Below are 25,425 nucleotides of genomic sequence, written 5' to 3' on the forward strand. Positions count from 1 at the left end.
GTGCGATAGTGAACACCCGAAGTGTCGTGGCTGTGGGATGGTATCGCCACCCGAAGATCACCGGTGTACTCCCAAGAGTCGCCTTTGTGGAAAGCACCATTTAACGGGAGACAAACACTGTAAGGAACTCTTCCGTACGCCATACGTGGTCAAGAAGAGACAATGGGAAGCAAAATTAGCCGCCGAGGAGGAGGCCAACAAGAAGTTAGCAGCAGAGGAGGAGGCCAAGAAGCAACAGAAGGTCCGCTTCAGTCGTCAAAGACGGCCGTAGTGAGTCTCACGGCCGGTCCAAGAGGCGTCCAAGAGACCGTTCAGCTTCGTTCCCGCGCCTGCAGCCGCCACCGTCCAGGACGATGATGAAGGGCTCTGGACTCAAGCAGCAGCAGAAGCCGCAGGCACCGATAAAAGTGGATTACGTGAGTAGTGTCTCTCGGGACTCAGATAAAGTCAAGGCTCTCAAAGAACAGAACCAATTGTTACAAGCGCAAGTTAAGGCGCTGCAGGAACAGGTTAGGGCGATAAGCACGGCTTCGCAGCCGATGAATAGCGAGACACCGACGGCGGCGGCGCCGCAGAGGGAACACGCAGAGATCTCTAGGGAAAATCCTCCTGCAACATAAAAGAAAAGAGGTCCCGAGCAGCACCTTGAAACCCGCATGCAAGGTTTGGAACGACGATTCAATAAGAAGGAACAGGACGATAAAAGTTTCCAGCAGCAAGTTATGGCCGCTTTAGAACACCTGAACGTTGCTATGGAAGAGATGCGCGCCGAAATGGCGAGGAGAGATGAGAGAATTCAGTGGGTGTATCAAGAGATTCATAACCTTCAAAATGGCTCTGCGTCCCCGTAGAAACACTATTTGGCAGTGGAACTGTAGGGGCTTCGGTCGAAAACGCGCGGTACTCCAAACGTTTCTGACGAACATCGACAAACCCGAAGTAATCGCGTTGCAGGAGTGCGGTAAGAACGCCAAGCTAGCGAGTTACAAATCGTACGCGGGGCGAGGTGGCAACACGCGAGTGGTCACCCTTGTGAAAAGGAATTTAACAGTGCTGCAGCACGATACCGGGACTACAAATCTAGACCATATATTCATCGAGATAATCCCGCAAAAGAGAAAATTCAGAAGTCTATTCGTTCTTAAAGTATATAGCCCGCCACGCCAAAACCGTCAATGCGGCTTCGATGAGCTCTTTGCAAAAGCACGAGTGATCGCGAAGGGAGGACCCCTATTGATAGTCGGGGACTTTAACGCGCATCACTCGGCATGGGGGTACAGATACACGCAGGTAAAAGGACGCGAACTATGGATCAGTTTTCAACACAATAGCCTAGTGCTTCTGACGGATCCCCTGAAACCAACCCGCCAGGGTAACAGCGTTTCGATGGACACTTCTCCGGACTTAACTCTCACCGGAGACCGCATCTCCGCCACATGGTGCAACACGGGCGAAGACTTGGGCAGCGACCATAAGATTATTGAAATTGTAGTAGACAACGGCCCACCGGTCGTTCGCTACAAGAAGCTAGCGTCGGTGAACTGGGAGGCTTTCCGAAATGGCCGCACGGGTCAGGAGGAGGGCATCAGTAACATTGACGAATGGAGTAAAAAGGTAATTCAATCGGTCCCCGAAGCAACGGAGGAGGTGGAGGTTGACGAGTACGTCGAAGGAGTAGATAGTAACATGGTCAGTCTCTGGCGTAAGAAGAAGGATCTCGTAAAACGACTCACGCAGAAAAGGGGGAACAGGAACTTGCGAAGGCAATTGGCCGTGCTTAACAAAGAAATCGAAGAGTACGCACTCGCTTTAACGAGGCAAAACTGGGGCAACATATGTGACAAACTGGACCGAAACATCGGGAAGACAGGTACATGGCACTTGCTTCGGCATCTTCTAGATCCGGACAAGTCCAAACTGGAGGCAAGAGAACAACTTCATAAGCTAGTACATACATTTGACGGGACCACGGCTACTCTCATATCTCAAGTTCGGGACCGGTATTTGAGCTGCGCAAACGGTACAGGACAGCCACCAACGGATTACGGGGGCCAGGAAAACCCGGACTTAGATAGCCCGATAACGGTTGCTGAAGTCCGAGCACAAACAAACAGATTGAGAACCAAGACTGCAGCGGGTCCAGACAAGATCAGCAACCGAATTCTAAGAAACCTGGATGACGCGTCGATCCAACATCTCGAAGCCTACAGCAGGAGTGTTGGGAGGCCGGTCGGCTGCCGGCGGCATGGAAGGACGCAAACCTCGTGTTCATCCCGAAGCCGGGGATGAACACGAGGTTTGCGTCCCATCTCTCTCAGGTCGTGTGTGTGGGCAAGCTGATGGAGCATGCGATTCAGGCCCGGCTGAACCGGTTTTTGGAGGACAATAGTATCTATCCGAACACCATGATCGGATTTAGACCGCCTTTGTCTGCATGCGATGTCATGTTGCAGCTAAAAGAACACATCATATACAATTCAACAGTAGACACCAGGGTGGTCGTTGGTCTAGATGTGGCGAAAGCTTTCGATAACGTGAAGCACACGGCCATTCTGGACAATCTGGGTGCGTTAGACGTAGGAGTTCACACCGACAACTACATACGTGAATTTCCTCACAGACAGAACGGCAACTATCAGTATGGGGGGACACACAGTGGAGGGTATTAGACTGGGCAACAAAGGTACACCGCAGGGATCGGTGTTATCCCCGACCTTGTTTAATATCGCCATGCTTGGCCTCCCCGCACAACTGAACGAAATCCCGGGGCTGAAGCACACATTATACGCAGATGATCTGACTCTGTGGATGTGCAGGGGCAGTGACGGCCAAATTAAACAGACGCTCCAGCGAGCACTCGATGTTACAGAAAGGTACTTAGAACCGATCGGGCTAAGGTGTTCAGCCGAAAAATCGGAAGCGCTCTTCCTCCCCCCAATGCGATCGCCCCAGCGTCCGCGTATAAAGCAGGACGGACCATATAACCCGGGAATCACACTCAGGGTCCACGGTAACATTATACGAACGGTGGCAAGCATTAGAGTTCTTAGACTACGAACTCAGGCCAACGGCATGAACTCGGAAACTGTTCAGAGGATAGAGGCCAGCACAAGTCAAACTTGTAGACTCCTGAAACGGATTGCAAACAAACATGCAGTCATGAAAGAAGCTAACCTCCTCAGGCTAGTCCAATCTTTCGTAATCAGTAGGATATTCTACGTGGCGCCATATCTGCGGCTTCACAAGGCAGAAAAAGACAAACTCGACATTCTCATTCGTGAAGGGATAAAAACGGCACTAGGTTTACCACCCAATACATCGACGAACAGGATTATGAACTGGGTGTTTCCAATACCCTCGAAGAGCTCATTGAGGCTGCAACAACCTCGCAATAACATGGACTGTTGCGCAGGCGTACCGATCGCACTATTCTGGAGAAGCTAGGGCATGAGCCACGAGCATGCTCCAGACGTACTGAAAAGGTTCCTACACAGGTTAGAGACAAATTAAAGATACCTCCACTCCCAAAAAAACATGCATCTCATCTACCATGAGAGCCGGAGGAGGGATAGAGCAGTAGCTTTCCAAGCCCGATTTGATGGCAGACAGGACGTCTTGTATACAGATGCCGCAGAATGCGCGGACGGTACGGGGCGCGTTTCGGTAACAACCAGGGAAAACGAGAGCCCGGTAGCGTGCTGCAGCACCCGAAACTCGACCGCAACGGAGGCGGAAGAGCTGGCCATTGCGCTGGCTCTAACTCAAAAACAGGTGAAAATTATTGTCAGTGACTGAAAGTCAGCGATCAGAAACTTCGACGCGGGCTGCATTTCAGCTGTAGCAGCACGAGTGCTGGCCGGTGCCCCACGACCGGCAGAACAGGTCGCGCTCATTTGGACACCGGCGCAGCAGGGGTTGAGGGGGAACGAGAAAGCGCACACACTGGCCCGAAGATTAGCTACCTTCCGGGATCCCAGGGGCGTCTCATACGCAACCCCATCCCCCTCGCGAGATGAAGAGCCCCTACAGTTCGATGAGATTCTTAATACATACCAAGAAATTCTAAATCATTACAAATTAGGCAGAGCGACATTTCCAAAATCGAATAGACAACTCACTAAAAGCGTAGAGGTCGTGTGGCGCAAGCTTCAAACTGGTGTTTTCCCGAACCCGCAGCTCTATAGTAAGTGACACCTGGAGATTTTCAGCCCCAGGTGCAAGCGTTGCGAGGGCATAGCGGACATGGTCCATATGATATGGACATGTCCTAGCTTTGGAGAGCCTTACAGAACTGCTTAGTCCTGGGAGGCACTGCTTCTGAAAGAGGACGAAAAAGAACAACGCACTGTCATCCGTCTCGCCCTGGCCGCTGCCGAGATCCAGGAGATTCCGGTCGACGGTTAAGGGGGAGGACATGGCTGGGACCGAGCTGCGACTCGGATCCGGGTCAACCTTTTGACGGGTGTCAATAAATGTTATTTCTCTCTCTCTCTCGACGCGAGCGGTAGGACAGAGAACAGCTGCGATGCATCACTTTACGCGACACTGGCATGCTCGACGGAGATCTACATGAAACTGAGAGCTTAAATGTGACCCGTACAAGCGAATTACTTTGATATCAACTGCGTTACGGAATTACGACGATACTTGCATCACGCTTTAGCTCATATGCAACAGCGGCCCGCACTCGCCGCATCCTGTTCGAGTGTACTTTCGCTAGCAAGAGCCCACATGGAAGCCGACAGCCGCAACTGTGTTTTCTAGTTGAGATTGTTCCGAGAAATATGAGCAGCTTACTTTAGCACGTACTGGAATTCAAGTTGTCAGCCTGTGTTTCACGTACGGCGACGATGGCGTCGAGGACGAGCTTAAGAAAAGCCTTAACGTGGCAGCAACGCAGTCGGTATCCCAAGCATTTGTGCGCTAAAAGTTGTTTACCTGCACTGCGAACTTGCGCTCAGTCGCAGGCCAGCCGCCAGCTGCTCGATTTGCCAGCCTTGCGAGTACAATTCGGAAGCTGCTGAGCCAGTCTGTGAGCGAGCCGAGCTTTCAGCAATGACGCTGCTCGCGAGCGTGCCGGGCGACGAGCTTCGGCCTGCTCCCTGGCTGCCGCATTCGTAGCTAAGCCTAGCAGGTTTCTCTTCAATTCCGGAGCTGAGAGCGCTTCGACACTGGCTAGCGCTGAGGTGCTACTCTTTTCACCGTAAGTACGTTTTATTTTGAACTATGTCTCGTAGTGAAACAAAGACATCCCCGGGTCCGCCCGAACGGTGATGATGGTGCCCAGGAAGAGCTTAAGAATCGCCGCAACGCAGCCGATATTCCATGCATACATGTGTGCTTAATTTGTTCACCTGTGCTGCAAACGGGGGCATAAAGTCTCGCTCAATCGCAGACCAGTCGCTCGCTGCTAGATTTCCAGCCTTGCGTTCGCGATTCCCAAGCTACGGAGCCAATCATTAAGCGAGCCAAGCTTTCGGCAACGATGCTGCTCGCGGTCGCGCCGGGCGACGAACTGTGCGCTGCTCGCTGGCTGCCCTTGTCGTCGCTAAACCTAGCCGATTTCACATAGACGCTGTAGCTGAATGCGCTTCGGAACTGGCCAGCACGGAGGTGCTACACTCGGCACCGTTTTACTTTGAACCCCGCGTCATAGGGAAATAAAGATATGCTCGGTTTCCGCGACTCCTTCAGGAGCGGAGCTAGCAGAGGCCAGAAAAACTGCAGAGCACCAGCAAAGCGGTTATGGGAGGAAATTTGTATTCCGGTTATCGCTTCAACAACTTGACATTGGCTAACGATACTCTATCCCAGAGCTTTGGTCGTGAATAATCAATACCATTGCCTTTTTCTGACGCCGGCAGCCGGCATCCAGGCCGGCAGGCCGGCCCCGAGAAGCGCGTCCTTACGATTGTATGGCCGTGGCGCATATCAAAACCGCCACGTCATTCTCCTTTTCGCTCAGGTTGTAGTAGCACACTGTTAATAGCGAGGGACCAGACCACTTTAAAGGACCGAGCGCGAGGGCGCAGGAGAGTGGGTCAAAGCGCGCGACTGACGTCATTCCCGAGACTTCTCGTTTCACGTGAGAATAAAACGAGCAGGCGACCCGCAGATCACCCTTGTAGGTGTGAGGAACGGTGTCGTGGAGCTGCTGCCTGATCGCAAGCGACTGCTGGTCGCATCCCTTTGCTACTTGCGAGTGTGAATGGGCATTCAATGCCCGTTTAAAGTACCGAGTTCCAGAGTTCACGCGAGTTAATTCAGCCCCCTGGTCACGGAGGAGGAGCCCCGAACAAGTGCATCCTGGAAGTCACTCAGTGACCGAATCCTTGCGGCACGGCTTCATGTCGCAGAACTCGTCACCCAGTCCTTGGCGTCGCGGGATATAACGCCACGCAAGCAGACAAATATCCGGGTTCTTGCTCCGCCCGGAAATTACAGCGAAGGCGCGAGGCAACGCCCATGCGCGCGCCCTTTCTAGGTGTCGGTGTTCAAATACACTGACGGCTGTACTGGGACTTAGGATATTTACACTGTTGTCTATATTTAGCGAGATGGTTGTGTCACTGTCCTAAAATTTTCAGCAGAGGCAATGAACGAAGTGGTAAAAATATTTTTTTTTCTGATCTTATGATAAGCAGCATGCGCCGCTATCAAACTGAAACGTGGAAACTTGATATGGGAGTCACCTTGATCATTTATGCAGGCAGCAGGACATGCGTGCGTATACATACATGGTGCCTTTGGGATAGCAGGACGGTTAGAGCGAGTAATTTTCCAGCTTTTTCGCGATCATGCAGGTTACTCTATGCGCGTACGTCGTTAGGCGCCGCGTCTATGTGCCCTTAGCCTTTTTTCGCATGTGGTAGTGGATACAGTACGTTATATGGCGAGACGCTCACTTTCACCAGAACAGGGCGCACTAAGACACGGACAAGAAGGGAGGAAAATGAGTTACCAACTTGCCCAAGCATCTGTTTTAACGAGAGGCGCTCACGTCACAGCAGACAAGAGGACACTGACCTTCGGTGGCGCCATTCGTCGCGCTCACGGCGACTGGCATGCAGACGCTCGCGTGGCTGGCAGCTTGCCGCCACCGCAAGCATGGACACATTCACAGGCACCGCTGGCTTTATCGCTGGTGCATTACAGCTTTCTGGGCTTTACAGCCGCATTACTCTTAAGCATGATCTTCTTTCTCTCACTCTTCATGTGCAAACTGACGGGATGAGGGCGCGCGAGAGGTGTCTCTCCTCCCTGCCAATTTTCGTCTCGTCTCGGGCTAGTTCTCGGGAAACGAGTTGCAAACACGAGTCGCCTTTGCGAATTAACACTTCAAAGCAGCTTGTGGGCCAAAAAGTGTCTTCTACGCTTTTAAGGGCATTCATTTCACCTGAGCTTCTCTTCTCACTGCTCCTAACACACTGTGAGCAACTCGTTGGCAGCCCGTGTTGTAGCCGGAACGGTCCCAGACATACGTCGAGCAAAACGCACTGTTGGCCGTGAAATGGGACTTGTAGCTTCTAGAAGGAATGGGGGAATGCTTGTTAATCACTGGTAGACGTCATCTTGTATGTTCTGCATCAATGCTCCGCATGCTAGGTTCGCAAATGCATGTTGGCCACGCTCGTAACACCGACGCGTTCATGCGTTTCCTCCGATACTTGCTCGAATTTTACATTTTCAGGCTGGCGGTGCCCGCCATTGCACTTGCTATCACCAGCACTGAAGCACAGTACATTTTAAGTGATTCTAAAACTGCGATTCTAAATTTTGCTCCAGGCCGAGTCCATATGTCCCAGCTTTTCGCATACTGGACTCGGCCGATGCACCCCCGCCCCGCCAAGTGGAGCTGGTATGGGTGCCCGCACACTCCGGGAATCCCGGAAACGAGGCCGCCAACCTTTTAGCCCGAGGTTCTTAAAACCGGGCTCAGGTGCCCTCGGATCGCAGATTCACGAAGGAGCGCATGCACTCATTCAGCGAGCTGACGCAGGCCTACAGAGCCTCACGCCAGCTCTACCCCCCGCCCCACCCCTCCCTAGATGTAAGACGCTCTAACCCCTCCCTAGATAACAAACAAGCAACGCTCTGGCGCAGACTACAGACACACTCTCTTCCCTCACCCCTTACCCTAGCCCACTATCATCCCTCCTTCCCCACTCCGGCATGCGCCCTATGCCCAGAACCCTTCGCCTCTTCCTTCCACATCCTTTCCCTCTGCCCGGCGGACCCTCCCCCGCGGGACCTAGAAACCTCAAGACCTGGGAGGACTGGGAGACCCTGCTGCGCTCGGAGGACCCTGCCGTGCAGACCATCGCCACCGGCCGGGCTGCGGGGTGTTATGGAGCTTAGGAACATAAACACATGAGTGCAGTGGGGTCGTGCGGGGACCCTGAGGCGTGCCCCGAATTCCTTCTACAATAAAGTTTTTTTCTCTCTCTCCCTCTCTCTCTGTCCGTTGGGAACGAGAACCGCTGCTATGAGCCGTAACACTATACGCAGAAGAAATGCGGAGCGAACTTAGTGATATGCCAAAAGAAAACAGTGTGGAACGATGTCTTGCACTGCCAACCGAGCAATGAAGCCTAAACAGCCATTATAAAGCAGTACTTGAATAGATTTACGATTTTGGCTATCTCTGATTGATGAGACGTAAGAATAGCCCACGCTTTGCGTATAAACAGTATGGGGTCACTCCGCGTTCAGCCGACCGGGAAGGTGAGTTTCCGTGCCAGCTATGCGCGGGCGTTCTCGTGCCCCCAACCCGTGGCGCAAAGTCACAGCCACGGCGGGTTCGGACAAAGTAGGCAACGAACAGAGTACGCTAGGAAACCGTTTATTAACCTAGCGCAAGGCAAAGCACACTGCGGAAGAATGTTCTATCCGATAATATATGGTTCAGCAGCTTACCAAGTCGTCGTCGACTGGCGTTGGATAATCCAGGGAGGCGCGGGCAGGACGGGGTCGGCGGGGCAATACGGCAGTCGCACCGCGGCTAGAGAGAGAGAGAAGCCCCCGTTCCCGCGCGAACTTCGCCTTTTAACCCTTACGACATTGCCTCCCTCTTGAGCAACTTGTTGCAATCAAGAGGAGTCGTTCACCCGTCCCTAAGACGCCAGAGCGTAGGCGGGACGTCACGTCCGAGCTGGGAGAGAGGAGAGTGGCCGCGTGCCCCCTTCTCCCAACGCCCGGCGGCGGGCGCATCGTCGCGTGACTCAGCGCGGGGCGGCGAGGGATATCTGTATATCCCACATCCTCACCTCCTTAAGAAGCCTCCCGGACAGAGAAGCGGGCGCAACGTTACTTAATCTTCTCCGCCATCCAGGGATCGAGGTTCTTCGGCTCCCGCCGGTACACTTGTTGATGTCCGCGCCACGCCCGCACTGATCAGCTGGTCCAAATGCTTGACCACGCGCGAGATGCCGATGTCGAAAGGTGGCTTGCCACAGGTCGCCGTCCTCCGAGCACGTGCGGCTGCGCCGCTCCGTTCAAGGTGGTTGACCGCCTCCGTGGCAACGGCCGAGAAGGCTTGGAGGCCAGGTTCGTGGCTGCGCCGCCCTGAGATGCGGTGTCAGGTGACTTCAGGGGCGAGGGCCGCGGCGCTTCCATGGTAGAGGCCGGGCGGTTGGTTTGCCTGGCATACCCGGTTAGCTGGCGAGGGCCCCGGGTTGAGGTGGCGATGGGGGCCGTGGCTGCTCTGACTTCGTTTGGCCAGCTTGCTCTTGGGTAGGCGGGTGCGGCGCCGTACAGTCGGCAGGCGTTGGGCAGGCAGTTAACTCCGATGCGGTGTGGCAGGTAGCAGGGGCGGCTTCAGGTCGCTTCAGGGCGGCTTCTGGCTGGGCGTAGCGGCGGGCCATGGGCGCGGCGCGTTGCCGAAGCTGGATCGTGGCTTGATGGTTCTAGTTGGTGGTAGTGGTGAACGATGTCGTTCTGATGCGCCCTGCTTCTTTTCCATCTGCGCTGAAAAAGGTCAACACAGATGTAGTCAACTCCCGCAGCGCGTGCTACGTAGCTGTTCGGCCCTCACTAGAGTCATGAGGGCTAATGCAAGTAAAATCTTACGCAACATTGATCGGCATGAGCGGCCCGTACGATCATGCATTTAACGAGACTGCGCGTCGGCCTGCGTCCTCGCTCTAGTCCGCGCAGGCAGATTTTATTTCTGCCTACGGCCCAAGTTATAGCGGGACGCGGAATTTGCCGGTTGATCGCAGCGCTCGTTTTCCGACTGCGGCGCGGGTCGGGCTGTGTCCTGGACCCACTCACCCCGCTGCACGTAACGTTTCAGGTCGCATACGTGCACCGGTCCGCCTGTCGGTTTCGACCGCAAGTCCTCGAGCCTGTAAACGAGCGAGGAAAGCTTCCCTCGCATGCGAAACGGCCCGATCCATTTCGGCGCCAACGAGGCCGCGAACTGTCTGCTAGCATCGCTCAGAACGTGTTGGCGCCGAAGCACCAGATCGCCCACTTCGTAGTGGACATCCCGGTGCGAGCGGTCGTACTGTGCTTTCTGCTGCGCCCTAGCGGTGCTCAGGTTTCGGCGAGCCTTGCGTAAGGCCTCCGTCATTTTAGCGCGCAGCTGCGTCGCATATTCAGCTCGTGCTCACGAAGCGACTGGCGTCTTCCTGCTGTCCGTTAGAACCCGGTCCATCGGATTTAGCAGCTCTCTACCCAGATTGAGAGAAGACGGCGCATACCCAGTCGAGCGGTTAACGGTCGAACACGAAGCGAACGCGATCTCTGGCAGATAGGAGTCCCAATCTTTGTGCATCTCAGAGTACGCGACAAGCATGTGCTTGATGTTGCGGTGGACTCGTTCCGTGGGGTTCGACTGAGCATGATAGGTGGTCGTTTTCTTGTGCTTAATGCCGAGTGCAGCGCACGAATCTACGAACACCTTCGCAGTGAAGTAGGACGCGTTGTCCGTTATCAGCTGCTCTGGGAAACCGAACCTGGTGAATACGTCCATCAGCTTCTCCATGATCACTCGTGCCGTCAGATTTCTCAGGGGGAAAAGTTCAACCCACTTGCTGAAGTGATCCGTGACCACCAGCAAGAACTTGTTCCTACTCGGTGTCGTGGGATACGGTCCCATGATGTCGCACGCCGCGATTTGCCAGGAAGTCTGGCTGTTAATCGGCTGCATGAGGCCGGGCGGTCGTCCACCCCGGGGCTTCACGCTTTGGCACACATGACATGAGCGGGCGTAGCGTGTTACGTCCCTTTTCATGCCAAGCCAGGTAGCAAAGCGACACAACTTAATGTAAGTCTTGGGGCCGCTTGCATGCCCAGCGATGCACGAGTCGTGAAAGTAGCGTAACAGTGCCGCTCTCAACGCCCGCGGTATCACCACCTTGAACGCCTCGCTTGTGTCGTTCTCGGAGGGGATATACCTCAGCAGGACGCCGTCGGAATCCAGCAGATACGAATCCAGCGCGCTCACAGCACTACCAGCTGTTTCCAAGCGCTCCGCACCGACAGCAAAACCAGCTGTCCCCGTGTGCGCGGCGGCCCGGCCGCCCGGTCCGCCCTTCTGCTGAGCTTCGAGCAACTCCTTTCTGCTGAACACGATCCCCACGGAACTGGCGTAGTCCACGTGGTTCAAGCTCTCGCCCGGGATCAACGGTCGGTCCGCGTCCCTTACATCGGCTACGGCTGGGGACAATCCCTCACTCTCTCTCTCTGTCGGGCGGTCGGTCGCGTGACCTTCCTCGCTCTGGACAGGCGCTCGCGAGAGTGCGTCAGCCACGGCGTTGTTCTTCCCTCTGCGGTTGCGCACGGTAAAGTCGTAACGCTGCAGCAACAGGGCCCAACGCGCCAGGCGGCCGTTCGGTTAGCTGAGTCGTCTCAGCCATGTGAGCGCCATGTGATCCGCCTCGATCACAAATGCCACCCCGTCGACGTAGTAGTCGAACTTCCGCAGAGCAAAAACTATCGCGAGACATTCCTTCTCTGTCACCGAGTAGTTCCTCCCTTCCGGCGTCAGTGAACGGCTCGCGAACGCTACCGGTCGGAGGACGCCTTCATGCTCTGAAGCAACACTGCTCCTAAGCCCAGGTCGCTTGCGTCGGTTTGAATCACAAACTCCCTGTTTAGGTCGGGTAGCTGCAACTCAGCTGTGTCCGCGAGCACCTGGTGAGGTTTCGCAGTGCAGCCTCTTGCTCGGGACCCCAACTCCAGCGCTCGCCCTTCTTCAAAAGCTTTGTCAAAGGTGCCTGCAGCGCTGCGCAATCTGGGATGAACTGGCGATAAAAGTTCGCCATTCCCAGGAAGCGTCTGAGACCAGCTAGATCTGACGGCGACGGAAACTTCAGCAAAGCCTCGAGTTTATCCTCGCAAGGCAGAATGCGGCCTTTGTCGATCGTGAACCCCACCAGTGTTATTCTGGTCGCGGCGATCTGCGCCTTCTTCGGGTTCAAAGTGATTCCCGCGGACCTCAGCCTCTCTAGGATGTCCCTCAAGTGGCGCAGGTGTTCCTCGAACGTTTTTGAGTACACCACGATGTCGTCTAGGTATGCGAGCGCGTGTTGCCACTTCGCATCTCCCAGAACACGGTCCATTAGGCGCTGATAAGTAGCGGGTGCTCCTACCAAGCCAAAAGACATTCTCTTTAATTGGAAAAGACCTCTGTGACAAGTGAAAGCAGTCTTCTCCTTATCACGCTCATCCATTTCAACCTGAAAGTATCCGCGGCCAGCATCGAGCGTAGTAAAGTACTTCGCCCCACCTAGGTTGGACACTAGGGAAGAAATGGTTGGTAGAGGGTACGCATCCTTTCCCGTAACCTCATTCAGTCTGCGGTAGTCCACGAAAAGCCGATATGTATCGTCTTTCTTTGGAACTAAGACTAACGGGAAGCCCCAAGGGCTGTTAGACCTCTCAACAACGCCAGTATCGATAAGTTCGTCTAAGGCGCCGTCTAGTGCTTTTCTCTTAGCCAAGCTAATTGGTCTAGGATTGCACTTCCACGGCAGTGCATCACCCGTGTCTATTCTGTGCCTTACTAGTGTAGTGAGGCCACGCCGGTCCGTGAATGTCGCGTTGAATTCGTAGAGGAGAGATGACAAGCGTGCCTTCTCCCTCTCCGATACGCTGTTCACCTCCGACAACAAAGGGTGCATTGCCCTCCCTGGCACGGTAGAACAGCTTTCTACCGCGACAACATTCTCTGTGGGCCCTCTCTCAGCGGCGACTGTCCGCCAGCATGCTTGTTTCCGGGCCGGCGGGGGTGATTTTCCACGGTCTCTCCCCGCTTGCGCCGCGTTCGGAGCCGTAATTGACTGCGTGGCCGCGGGCGCTTTCACGAAAAGCTTCAAGGCGCCGGTGGTGCACTCCCGATAGCCTCCGCTGGTTATGTCTATCACAATGCCTGTCTTGGCTAGGAAGTCTCGCCCAAGAATTACAGGAACGGATAAACAGGGAAGATGAACGAGGCGTTGTCGCCGCACGCGTCTTTCCCAGCGAACCCTATCCTAGCTGCACCGCTCGATTGCGCTTTGCCACTAGCGAGGCGAAAAGTGGTATCGCACTCTCTCAACCGGATTTTGTTCTGGCGGAGAAGTTTAGCACCTCGTCACCGAACAAAGAAGCGCTTGCCCCTGTATCGAGTAACGCGGTGAATTTCTTTCGAGCTATCGTTAGCTCAATGAACGGCACTGGCAAGTCAACAGAACTTCCTACGCGACATGCCAAAGGCGCTAATAAACCGGGTTTTTCTGTGTACGCCGCGCGGGATCGAAGGTCGATCACCGGCGGTTGTGGCAGTTTCCCGACTGTGTTTGCTCACGGGCGGGGAGGCGGCCACAGTCGCGGGCGAAGTGCCCCGGTTGATCGCACCTGTAGCAGCGGTTGCTCGGGCTCCGACGGGCTAGGCGCTGGTCGCGACGTTACGGTCGGTCGTTGCGATCGCGATCTCGCGGTGCGGGCGGTGGCGGCCGCTTGTGCGGCCACGTGTCGGCCTCGCGATCTCGGCTACGGGTGTTCTGCTCTGTGGCAGCGTGTGCTGTTCGCAGCGCGTAGCTGAATGGGTCCAAAGCGCGGTCGGACAATTCCCAACCCCTCGGGACACGCTCGTCAGCAAATTGTGCGGTCGCTTCAGCTCTAGACGCACTACGCGCTGAGCTGCCATTCCACGCGCAGCGTGGCTCGAGTGACTGCGATGCAGGTGGCGGCGGCCGATACGCTCGCGCAGAGAGGATGTCTCCCTGAATGCGCTTCGCCTCAGCTGCTAGCTCGTCCAGGTCTCTAAACCTGCGTCCTCTCAGGTAGGCCGCGAAAGTCGGGTGCGCTTGTCGTGTGACACGCTCAACTTTCTCCGTGTTTGAGGCGCGAGAGTCAGCGAGGCGATACAGTTCGTCCATCGCTCGGACGTACTCTAACAAAGACTCGTCGGGGTGCTGGGTGCGGAGTTCCAGCTCTCTCCTCAAACGCCACTCGTAGTTAGCGGGAAGGAATTCGACGCCGAAGCTTGCGCTAAACTCCTCCATTGTCCTCGCTCGGTTGCCGGTTAGTCGGTACCAGCGGGCCGCTTGCTCCGTCAAAGAAACAGGCACAACACGCGCGAGCAGTTCGGCGGCTGCGATTTCTGTCGCTTGCTGATAATGCAGCAGACGGTCGAGGTACTCATTAGCCCCTGTTCTGTCATGGTACTCCGTGTAGGTAGGTACGTCTATCCAAAGACGGGGTGCCTGGGCCGGGGCTTGCAAATTATTTTGCAACATACCCGCTAAACTCTGCACAACTTGCATCACGTTCTGCAAAAGCACCTCGGATGACTGCGGACTAACGCCCCCGGAGTTGGGCGCAGCCGCTGATGGTGTCGAATGATGAGGCGTAGGTGCCCCATTGTTCGCACCACGGAGCGGCGAGGTGCCCGATGTGGTGCCCTCCGTACCAGGCCTAAGTCCTGCCGACGCGCCCGGGAATGCAACTCGGCTATTCCGCGTGGAACACACAAGATTTACACCTTCCAAAGGCAAGTCAAGTAGGGAGCCCTGGCTCTGTGCCGCTAGCTCTGACAGCATGAACAGAGACTGGAAGTCAGGCCTATCAGCTGCCATCCTTTGTTAGCGCGTCGAGAGTCGTTCCCTCTAACAAAGTACACTGCTCAATGCCTAGTTCGCCCCACGTTCGGGTGCCAAGATATGGGGTCACTCCGCGTTCAGCCGACCGGGAAGGTGAGTTTCCGTGCCAGCTATGCGCGGGCGTTCTCGTGTCCCCAACCCGTTGCGCAAACTCACAGCCACGGCGGGTTCGGACGAAGTAGGCAACGAACAGAGTACGCTAGGAAACCGTTTATTAACCTAGCGCAAGGCAAAGCACACTGCGGAAGAATATTCTATCCGATAATATATGGTTCAGCAGCTTACCAAGTCGTCGTCGACTGGCGTTGGATAATCCAGGGAGAGCGGGCAGGACGGGGTCGGCGGGGCAATACGGCAGTCGCACCGCGGCGAGAGAGAGAGGAGTCCCCCGTTCCCGCGCGAACTTTGCCTTTTAACCCCTACGACATTGCCTCCCTCTTGAGCAGCTTGTTGCAATCAAGAGGAGTCGTTCACCCGTCCCTAAGACGCCAGAGCGTAGGCGTGACGTCACGTCCGAGCTGGCAGAGAGGAGAGTGGCCGCGTGCCCCCTTCTCCCCATGCCCGGCGGCGGGCGCATCGTCGCGTGACTCAGCGCGGGGCGGCGAGGGATATCTGTTTATCCCACAACAGTGAGCACCAAAGGTTTCAGTAAGGACGCACAGCCGCTTGAAGCCCAATGGACGAGGCGGTCGACCGTCCATACTTCTCGAGACACATAGACTACTCTGAATGCAAACTTTCGCTGCATGGAGGGCTTGACTTCCTGTCGTCATGCTGCTGCGATTTGTTGCCTACAGAAAGCAAGCTGGCGTTTCCACAGCGAGCATTTAGCGCGCCTTCCAGAGAACCCAGAAGGGAACATTTCTTCGCTGGAAAGGTTTACCTAAGATGGCAGCGATACAGAATAAGAACGTTGCGTAAACAACGCAAAGAATGTTACGATGCACGCAGATAATTGTGCCAGCGCGTAAACTAAGGGCTTCCTTTGTCTTTATTTGCGCCGTTGGTTAAGACGGTCCAAAAACTGTCCCCACCACTTTGAGCCATCGGGGGCATTTTGGCACATCCGACATGAAGTTGTGGAGAGCCGGAAGCGTAAAAAAAAGAAAAGACGACAGACATGAAGTGAACCTGTAGAAATAGTCAGGCCACGTCGTGCAGCGATGCACGCACAGCAGTGAGGACAGCTGCGAGGGCAGGCATCAGAGCGACACCCCCTGGCGCCGAACCGCTCCGTGGCACCACTGGAGCGTCACGAACAGGTTCCGTGGGCGGCGCCATCGTCGTTGTTGTCGTTGTCTTCGTGGCGTCTTTACCAGGCTTGTCACCGGTGACCCTGCAGAGGCCCGTTGTCTTGACGCACTCCGTTTCTGCCGGGCAGAGAGAGCAGGGCGGCCCGGGCCGGTACAACTCCTGGTCAGCCACATTGCCGGCCGGCGCGTAGTTGCAAACATACATTTGTAATCGTTTTCTTCCTAGGCTGAGAAGTCCATAGCTGCAGCCGACGGCGTAGGAGCGTGCCCAGGCGATCTGGGTAAAATTTGTGGCTGCCTCCACCGCATCGTACTTCTCCACTTTGGCCGAAGAGTACAGCATGTTCTCGTCAAACGAGTCCCGAACAACGAAGTTCCACGTGGACTACCCTAGCGGGTTCGACCAGTCGAAGAGCAAGTTCTGGCCCACCTCAGAAAAATTCACAGTGGCTCGCTGCTCGGGCTTGTCGTGAAACACGGCAAATTCTGAAGTGACGCAGCGTTCTACCAGCGCCTCGGCCACCTCGGCCAGCTCGTCCTCCCACCGCATTTCAAGGATGTTGCCCGCCGCTGGAAAGTCGGCCAGATGTCCCACTGCCAGGTGGCTGCGGTAGCGGTTGTGCAGCCAGAGGATTTCCTCGGTCCAATTCTCTCTTTCGATACGATAAATTTGGCAGTTCTCGTCGTATTTCTCGGAGCAGAGCGTGTGGTTCTTCATACTACTGTACGGCAGTCGGCACTTCGGATTCGGCTTGGCGGTGCCCAGAAGCGGCAGCAGTAGGACGAGCAGGGACAGTCGTGCGTATTCCATCGTCGCCATCTTCTACTCGCGCTGCTGGGGCACGAGCTGGGAGCTAGGAGCGCGAGAGGCGCACAGCAAAAAAAAAATCTTGAGAACATGTTTACCACATTCGAATCGGAGCGAAAGCATGGATTTGTGCTGCGTAGAAGACAACGATGAGCAGGCAGTGCAGCGGGACGGAGCATATGAAAGTGATGGACACGCTTCGGAAGTGTCCATCGAGGTGGGGCTTAAGGGTCTATTCTGGGGCACGTCTCCCAGGAAAGTAATCACAGAGATAAACGGGACGAGAAAAATGAGAAATTAAAGGAATTGTCGAAAAATTAATGGGAATTGCCGAATCGCAACGGTTCGAAATCCAAACCTTAAACTAGAGAAGCAGAGAGTCCTTTCTCCACAACAACCCATCAGACAAACGATATCCCCAACGGCACGTCAACAGCCTCAGGGAGACGATAAGATGGTCACAGAGGCGACCCTCCCACCACTGGAAAAACGCAAAATTCAACCCTCTGCAGGCTATGAAGAAAAGCATGTAAAATCTGGAAAGGTTAGGTGCCAAAATGAATGAAATCCAAAATAAAGCTGTCCTCGGGGCAGTTCATGCGTACTTCATAGGAAGCTTTTTGGTGGCTTTAAAACATCGCGCCGTCACACTCTTTCCGATGACAAGCGGGTCTCGTTTGTCGGCACCGTCCATGTAGACGCACAGCAAAAGAGTCAGCCTTTGTTTGCTGTGTTTGCCCCCGTGGCACGCCTGCCCCTTCAGGGCGTTTTTTAGGCAACATTTGGTAGAAGACACCGCTCTCATCGGCGTTGTAGGCGTCGCTGGGGGCATATTTTCCCAGAATGTCGGGCAAGTGTTCAGACTGCCAGTCGCCGACTACAGCCATGCTTACGCTCCTGGCTTCACCGCTGAGCACTTTTCCGACGATGCCGTGTCGTTCTTTGAAGCGCGACAGCCAGCCGGGACTTGCCTTGAATTGGTTGTCGCCCAGCAAGCACACGAAAGAGCGAGCTTTTTGTTACTCACGGGTATATTCTTCGCACGCAAATCTATAAACCATGCGAAGAGGGCCTCTTCCATTTTGCCTTGAGGAGTAGTCTTCAGCGTTTTTTTGCGCGAGAGATTCCCCGACGAAGTGGCTCGGAGGATGTCATCTTTCCCTTTCAGGGCGCCTACCAAAGGTGCCCTGGCTGGATAAACACACACATAAAAACACCACTATCAAACGCGAAGCGTCAAACACACACGCAAACACCGACGAAACAGTACTGGTCTAATGTCGCACCAGCGTCTACCACTCTGTCAATCGGCGCTTCGTCGCTGCAACTGCCGCACGGTTTGCCGCATCCGTTGTGCAGCCCTCGTTCGAAGAACGGAAACCCAGCGCCTGCGGAACCGTAGCGCCCTCGTGCGGTGGCGTTGGCAGCTTCTCGCAAAGTAGGACGATGTGTACCGTTGTTTCGTCGTGCTCTCCGCAGGCTCTGCACTGGATGTATTCGAAGCACTTGCGGTACACAAGCGTTAGCATGGCACCCGCGCGTGCCTCAAACAACAGGCGGCTGCCTACACTGTTGTCGTAGAAGCTCTCCACGCAGATGTCCTGCTTGGCTGCCCGGTACACTTCCAGCGTCGACTTCCCCTCGATGGCAGCCCTCCACGCCTCTCGCTCCTGCGCACGCACTTGGGCATCAACTGTCTTGGCCCATTTCCTCGCGTTGTCGGCTTGTACTTCATTTGTGAAGAAGCCGAACTTGCGACGGTGTTGGAGCCGCTTCACTCATGTAGTCCGCAGGCAGTTTTGACTTATATAGTCAAAGACTCTGCCCGCCCACCTATTTTTGTTCATGAACTGCACAAACATGAACACGCTGAACTGCAACAGCGCCGTCTACGAAATGTGGCACGAAACTTTTTTGCCGATGGTGCCATCTGGTGAGCTCGACTCATCAATGCAACTCTTGTTTTGCGCCGCGCAGTTTGCAAAAAGCGCGACGGAGGTTCTCCACGCTGTTTCCACGCTGTGCTCAATAAATTTTGGGGTGCTCTCTACAAAATAGATTAAAAACTTACACTTTTTCCCCTTTATTTCTCGAGACAAGTTTCGTTAAATCGGGACTCATTACGGAATCGGTTTCGTTATTTCGGGTTAGTCAAAGCATTCAACCATATGGGCGTCTGAGGAGGAATTAGGATATCTTCGTTAAATCGGGACTTTCGGTAAATCGGGTTTCGTTAAATCGAGTTTTGACTGTACTTTAATACAGCAACCAGAGAACCCTCCTCAACTGGCAAATTTGCGACCAAATCCCTTAACATCATGTGTTGGGAAATTGATAGAGGACGTCGTCTGGACCAGACTAATGAGCTTCACGGTGCAGGCCGATTTGTGGCCACATGAGATGGTCGGGTTTCGACCTCACTTATGCACACAGGACGTGATGCTCCAAATCAAACGAGGCACTCCTGCCTTCCTCCATTCCCTTACGGAGCGGCTCAGGTGTCAGCCGAGATATGTGAGACAGATACTGCGCCATTTGCTTTCCTCAAAAACCAATTTACCAATTTATTTAATAGACTCAAGGTCTAAAGATGCGAAAGTCATTTTGGTGCTGGACCTCTCGAAGGCTTTCGACAACGCGAAGGATGAGGCGGTCCTGGAAGCGCTGAACAAAGTTAATGTAGGTATCAGGACATATCAGTACATCCGGGACTTCCTGACGGGCAGAACTGCCTGCATGAAGTTCCAAACGCTGGAATCCCCCGCAGTTGAGCTAGGGAGTACGTGTACGCCCCAGGGATTGGTGCTGTCTCCCCTACTCTTCAACTTGGCTACGAAAGAGCTCTCCGAGCAATGGGCAAAGCTCGAGGGATTAATATTTAGTATATATGCGGCTGATATCACCCCCTTTGGGTCAACGGGGAAGTGATGAGGCCTTCGAAACCCTGCTCCAGGCCGGCACCGACATCACAGTCGAGTACGCGGCCGAGGCACGCCTTGCGTGCACCCTGCGGAAATCAGAATTATTTATACGTAATCCGAAGCACTTAAGGTGCAAGCCACCGTCGGAGATGAAAAGTAAAGCAGCGGTTAAGGAGGTACCAGTAGTTGAGCAAATAAGAATCTTAGGCCTAATTCTCCAGTCAAACGGACATAATGGCGAGACTGTCAGAAGGCTGGAGAATCACGCGATGCAGACCCTGAGCCTAATTAGGCGGGCATCCAGCAGGGGCTGAGGGTTAAAGGAAAAAAATTGTTTGAAGTGGTACAGGCGTGCATCTTCAGCCGGCTGAGCTGCGCAATGCCGTTTCTAGATTTGATAGCGGTGCGCGGAAAAAAAAAGATTGCGTTTCTAATCAGAAAATGCGTACAAAAGCGCTGGGTGTGCTTATGTGCACATCGATAGAGAGGCTGATGGCTCTACGGGCACACAACACATGGCCAGAATTGGCGGAGTTGGTGGGAACATTTCAAATGAGAGTCTTAGCGCCACGAGGACAAGAACAGCCATTCTGACTGAAGTTGGATCGGAACCGGATAGCGGTCCCAAGCAAAAAAGTGGAGGTCGACCGGGAAGTCAGACAAAATCAGATGAGCGCTCGTCCCTGTCTACTTCTATGTCCGTGTCTTTTATTGCGCACCTGTGTCGTCCTGAAAAGTTATGAACCAACATACCCAAATACATGTACTTCTGATGAGCCCCCCCTTACCCCCTGCCAAAAAACATGCACCCGGAATATAACATGAGGTGGCATATATCGATGCGGCGCGAGGTGGTGGTAGTTTTACGGTGGCAATGGTCGTCAGCGGCCGGTGCAATTCCTTGGCTGCTGCCACAAGGCAAGATCAACCCTTAGCGGCCAGAATGCTAGGCCAGAAAAAGCTGGATAGCAAAATTCTAATAATTTCTACTCCGGCGCACGAAGCCGTCCCCGGCAACACGGTTCTCGAGCTGGCTCGAGATCGACCGCCGTGCCGCTACAAGGTCCCTCGATGACCGAGGGAGCGAAGAGCACATGCTAAAATATAGAGAGATCACGCAGTATTATAGGTTGGAGCGTAAACTGCTACCCCCTCCACACCCGAAATTAGACAACAGACAAGAAGTCACGTGGAGACGACTGCAAACTTATACGTATCCGCACGCGGTTATGGCTAGCCACTTGTTGCTAGATGCCAAGAGTGATAAATGTAATCTCTGTGGCGCGAGCGGGACCCTCGACCCCATCATATGGAAATGGCCATACTCTCCCGGGGGACGCACAATATAGACAGTAGAGACACCTGGTAGACCCTGCTGTGGAGCTCCAACCCTGAGCTCCAGCTCCTGCTCGTCCACCTGGCTGAAGCGGCTGCTGGGACCCGAGGCCTACCAACCTGCATCTGAGGCGGCGTCATCTGCCCCCTTACCTGCGTGTCGGGCGTGGGTAGATCAGCTTATCCATTGTAGATTGAAGTTTATTCTCTCTTTCTCAAGTAAATTTAGTTCCGCATTTAGTCCTTGTACTAGTGATTCAAAACTAGCGGAAAATTGACTATCGATAGTATCGATAGTTTTTTTGAAACTATCGATAGTGTAAAAAAACTATTGATAGTGCTACTATCGATAGACTATCGATAGTATTATCGATAGTCTGCTATCGATAGTAATACTATCGATAGTCTGCTATCAATAGTAACACTATCAATTCTACTATCGATACTACTACTAGCGATAGTACCGGTATCGATAGCAAGACTATCGATAATGAAACTGTCGATGGTTAGAGTATTGATAGTAACAATATTGATATTATGCATTTGTTGGCAAGCGACATAACCAAAACATTTGCGATACCTGATTGGTTTGACGGTCTCATGAAGCTTAATGTCCGAAAGAGACTAAAGCTATGAGGGATGCCGTAGTAGAGGACTCCGGGTAAATTTCGACCAGCTGTGGTTCTTTAATGTGCTCTGGGACAGTTTGGGAAAATACCTGGAACAGCATCCGATGAAAGAACAAGCAGCACAAGTTGTGCTGGCTTGCAGGACACTATCGTGCTCTGCAGACGTCATCTTGCTGACGTAACCGCTGCAGAAATGGTTTTCGCACACATGCTTCGCAACTAGGACATTCTCACGCTAACATTTTATCCAGAAACTTTACGTAGGGAACGTCAGCAGAGCTCGGTGACGCGTAGGCTGCGAAAACGGGCGAGTCCTGTCAGCAACTCATACCATCAGCTCCATACCACACACTTTGGAAACCAAGTTTAGGATGCAGTGGGTACGCGTGGTTGATTTTATAGCATCGGTAGTACTATATATAACAAGTAGTACGGATACGCCTATCGATAGTACTATCAATAGAACTATCGATAGTTTTATCGACAGTTCTATCGATAGTACTATCAAAAGAACTACCGCCCGATCAAAACGCACGACAGAATTTTTTGTCGCGTATCTGTCGCGCGACAAAATTTTGTGTCGCGCGACAAGCTGTCTTGTAGTGCATTGTGTCGTGCGACAGGGGCTCGTGTCGTGGGTTCTTTCTCGCGACAAAAGTGTTTGTAGTGGGTTCTGTCGCACGACAGTCATCATTCCTGTGTTTTGTAGTGTGCAGAAGGAGCCTGTCGCAGGATTTGTCGCGCGACAGGTTTTTGTCGTAGGTGCTGTCGTGCGACAGGGAGAGTCGTGCCGCACGACAGGGTTTGCGTGCCTCGACAGAGTTGCCTGTCGCGGGTTCAGTCGCGCGACACTACAGCCTGTCGAGGTATCTGTCTTGCGACAGATACCTGTCGTGGGTCTGTCTTGCGACAGATACCTGTCGTGGGTTCTGTCTTGGGACAAATATCTGTCGAGGCAAGTGTCGTGTTAGAGGTTGCAGTCGATGGTAATTGTGGTTTTCTACAGAAATCTCGAATTTCTGTAGCGCCATCGTGGGATAGTGATAGGCGGACGTTCACCAATTTCGTGTTAAATCGCTTGCACTTTGGCGAGCCACGAAGACGATGCGACTTGCTTTGATCGATTGGCGACGATCATCGAGGGAATTAAATGAAGTGTTAATTCACAAACGCGACTCGAGTTTGCAACTCGCTTCCCTACCTAGCTACCGGCCGCACGAAAATTGGCGGGGATGAGAGGCGCCGCTCGCAATCAATCTTCCCTTCAGTTCGCACATGACAGTGTGAGCGAAAGAAGACCATGCTCAAGAGAAAGCATATGCACCAGCGAGAATGCTAGCGGTGCCTGTGAATGAGGCAGTGCTTGCGGTAGTGGCATGCTGCGAGCCACGGGAGCGTCTTCATTCCATCCGGCGCGAGCATGACGAATAGCGCTACTGAAGGTCAGTGTACTCGTGGCTGCTGTGACCTGTGCGTCTCGCAACATACTGTACCCACTACCGCATGCGGAGAAAAGGCTAAGGTCACATATACGCGTCGCTTAACGTCACGTAATGGGAATAACCTGATGGCGAAAAAGCTGGAAGATATTACTCGCAGTAATCGTCCTGCTATCACAAAGGCAGCATGTATGTTACGCACGCATGACCTGTTGCCTGTATAAATGATCAAGGCGACTCCCATATCAAGTTTCCACGTTTCAGTTTTTAGCCGCGCATGCTGCAAGATCATCATAAAATATGAAAAATATATATATATATATTCTTTCGACTTCGTTCATTGCTTCCATTGAAAATTTCATGACAGTGACACAACCATCTCGCTAAATGTAGAGAACAGCGTACGAATCCTAAGGCCCAGTACAGCCTTGAGCGTGTTTGAACACGGACGCCTAGAAAGGGCGCGCGCATGGACCGTTGCGTCGCGCCTTCGCTGTAATTTCCCGGAGGAGCAAGAACCCGAATATTTGTCAGTCGACGTGGCGTTACCCCGCGACGCCAAGGATTGGGTGGCGAGATCTGCGACATGAAGTCGCGCCGCAAGAATTCGGTCAGTGAGTGACTTCCCCATGAGGATGTATTAGTTCGGGGCTCCCCCTCCGTGACCAAGGGGCTTAATTAACTCGCGCGAACTCTGTGACTCCCTACTGTAAACGTGTGTTTAATGTCCATTCACACTCGCAATAGCAAAGGCCATGCGGCCAGCAGTCGCTTGCGATCGGGCAGCAGCTCCACGACACTTCCTCACACCTACAAGAGTGACCTGCAGCTCGCCTGCTGGTTTGATTCTCACGTGAAATGAGAAGTCTTGGGACGGACGTTAGTCGATCGCGCGCTTTGGTTCAGTCTCCTGCGCCCTCGCGCCTCGTCCTCTAGAGTGTTCTGGTCCCTCACACTCGGTCCACTAAAGTGTTCTGGTCCCTCGCTATTAACAGTGTGCTACGACAACCTGAGCGAAGAGTAGAATGTCGGGGCGGTTTTGACGTGCGCCACTGCCATGCAAGCGTAAGGGCGCTCTTCTCGGGACCGGCCTGCCAGCCTGGAAGCCGGCGTCAGAAAAATTCACTGGTATTGTTTGTTCACGTCCATTTACTAAGCTCTGGGATAGAGTATCGTTAGCCAATATCGAGTTGTTGGTAGAAGCGATAACAGCAAAACAAATTTTCTCCCACAGCCGCTTCTGCTGCCCATTGCAGCTCGCCTGGCTTCTGCTAGCTCTGCTCCTGAAGGGGTCGCGGAAACCGAGCTTATTTCACTATGACGCGGGGCTCACAGTAAAACGGTGGCGAGGGTAGCACCTCAGTGCTAGCCAGTTCCGAATCGCACTCAGCTTAGGCGTCGATGTGCAATCGGCTAAGCTTAGCGACGACAAGGGTAGCTAGAGAGCAGCGCGCAGTTCGTCGGCCGGCGCGCCCGCGGGCGGCGTCGTTGCCGAAAGCTCGGCTCGCTCAATGATTGGCTCAGTAGCTCGCGAACTGAGCAGGCAAGGCTGGAAAATCGAGCAGCGAGCGTCTGTCCTGCGACTGAGCGAGACTTTATTCTCACGTTTGCATGCAGCATAGGTGAACAAATTTAGCACACATATATGCATCGAATATCTGCTGCCTTACAGCGTTTATTAAGCTCGTCCTCGACGTCACCGTTAGCGCGGAAACCGCGCATATCTTTATTTCACTACGAGACATATGGTTCACAGTACAACGTACAGTGAAGAGAGTAGCACCTCAGCGCTAGCCAGTTCGAAAGCACTCTCAGCTCTGGCATCGATATGAAACCTGCCAGGCTTATCGACGAATACGACATCCAGGGAGCAGTGCAAACTTGTCGCCCGGCGCGCTCGCGGGCAGTGTCATTTCTGAAAGCTCGGCTCCCTCAATGCTCAGCAGCTAGC

At 53.8% G+C, this 25,425-nt stretch overlaps 1 protein-coding gene across 1 annotated transcript; it reads right to left on the minus strand.

The window, feature by feature from the left end:
• Positions 1-16,727: 16,727 nt before the first annotated feature.
• Positions 16,728-17,162, minus strand: LOC149361273 (venom allergen 5-like). The gene has a single exon (XM_089568040.1). The coding sequence runs from the start codon at positions 17,160-17,162 to the stop codon at positions 16,728-16,730; it is 435 nt and encodes a 144-aa protein (XP_089424166.1).
• Between the last annotated feature and the right edge of the window lie 8,263 nt (positions 17,163-25,425).

This window comes from Amblyomma mixtum, chromosome 2 (assembly GCF_055824585.1).
Source record: "Amblyomma mixtum isolate Tamu chromosome 2, ASM5582458v1, whole genome shotgun sequence".
Lineage (NCBI taxonomy): Eukaryota > Metazoa > Arthropoda > Arachnida > Ixodida > Ixodidae > Amblyomma > Amblyomma mixtum.

Bases quoted from the DNA above. Each gene is read 5' to 3' on its own strand.
- LOC149361273 (XM_089568040.1), bottom strand. From the start codon at position 17,162: ATGGCGACGATGGAATACGCACGACTGTCCCTGCTCGTCCTACTGCTG.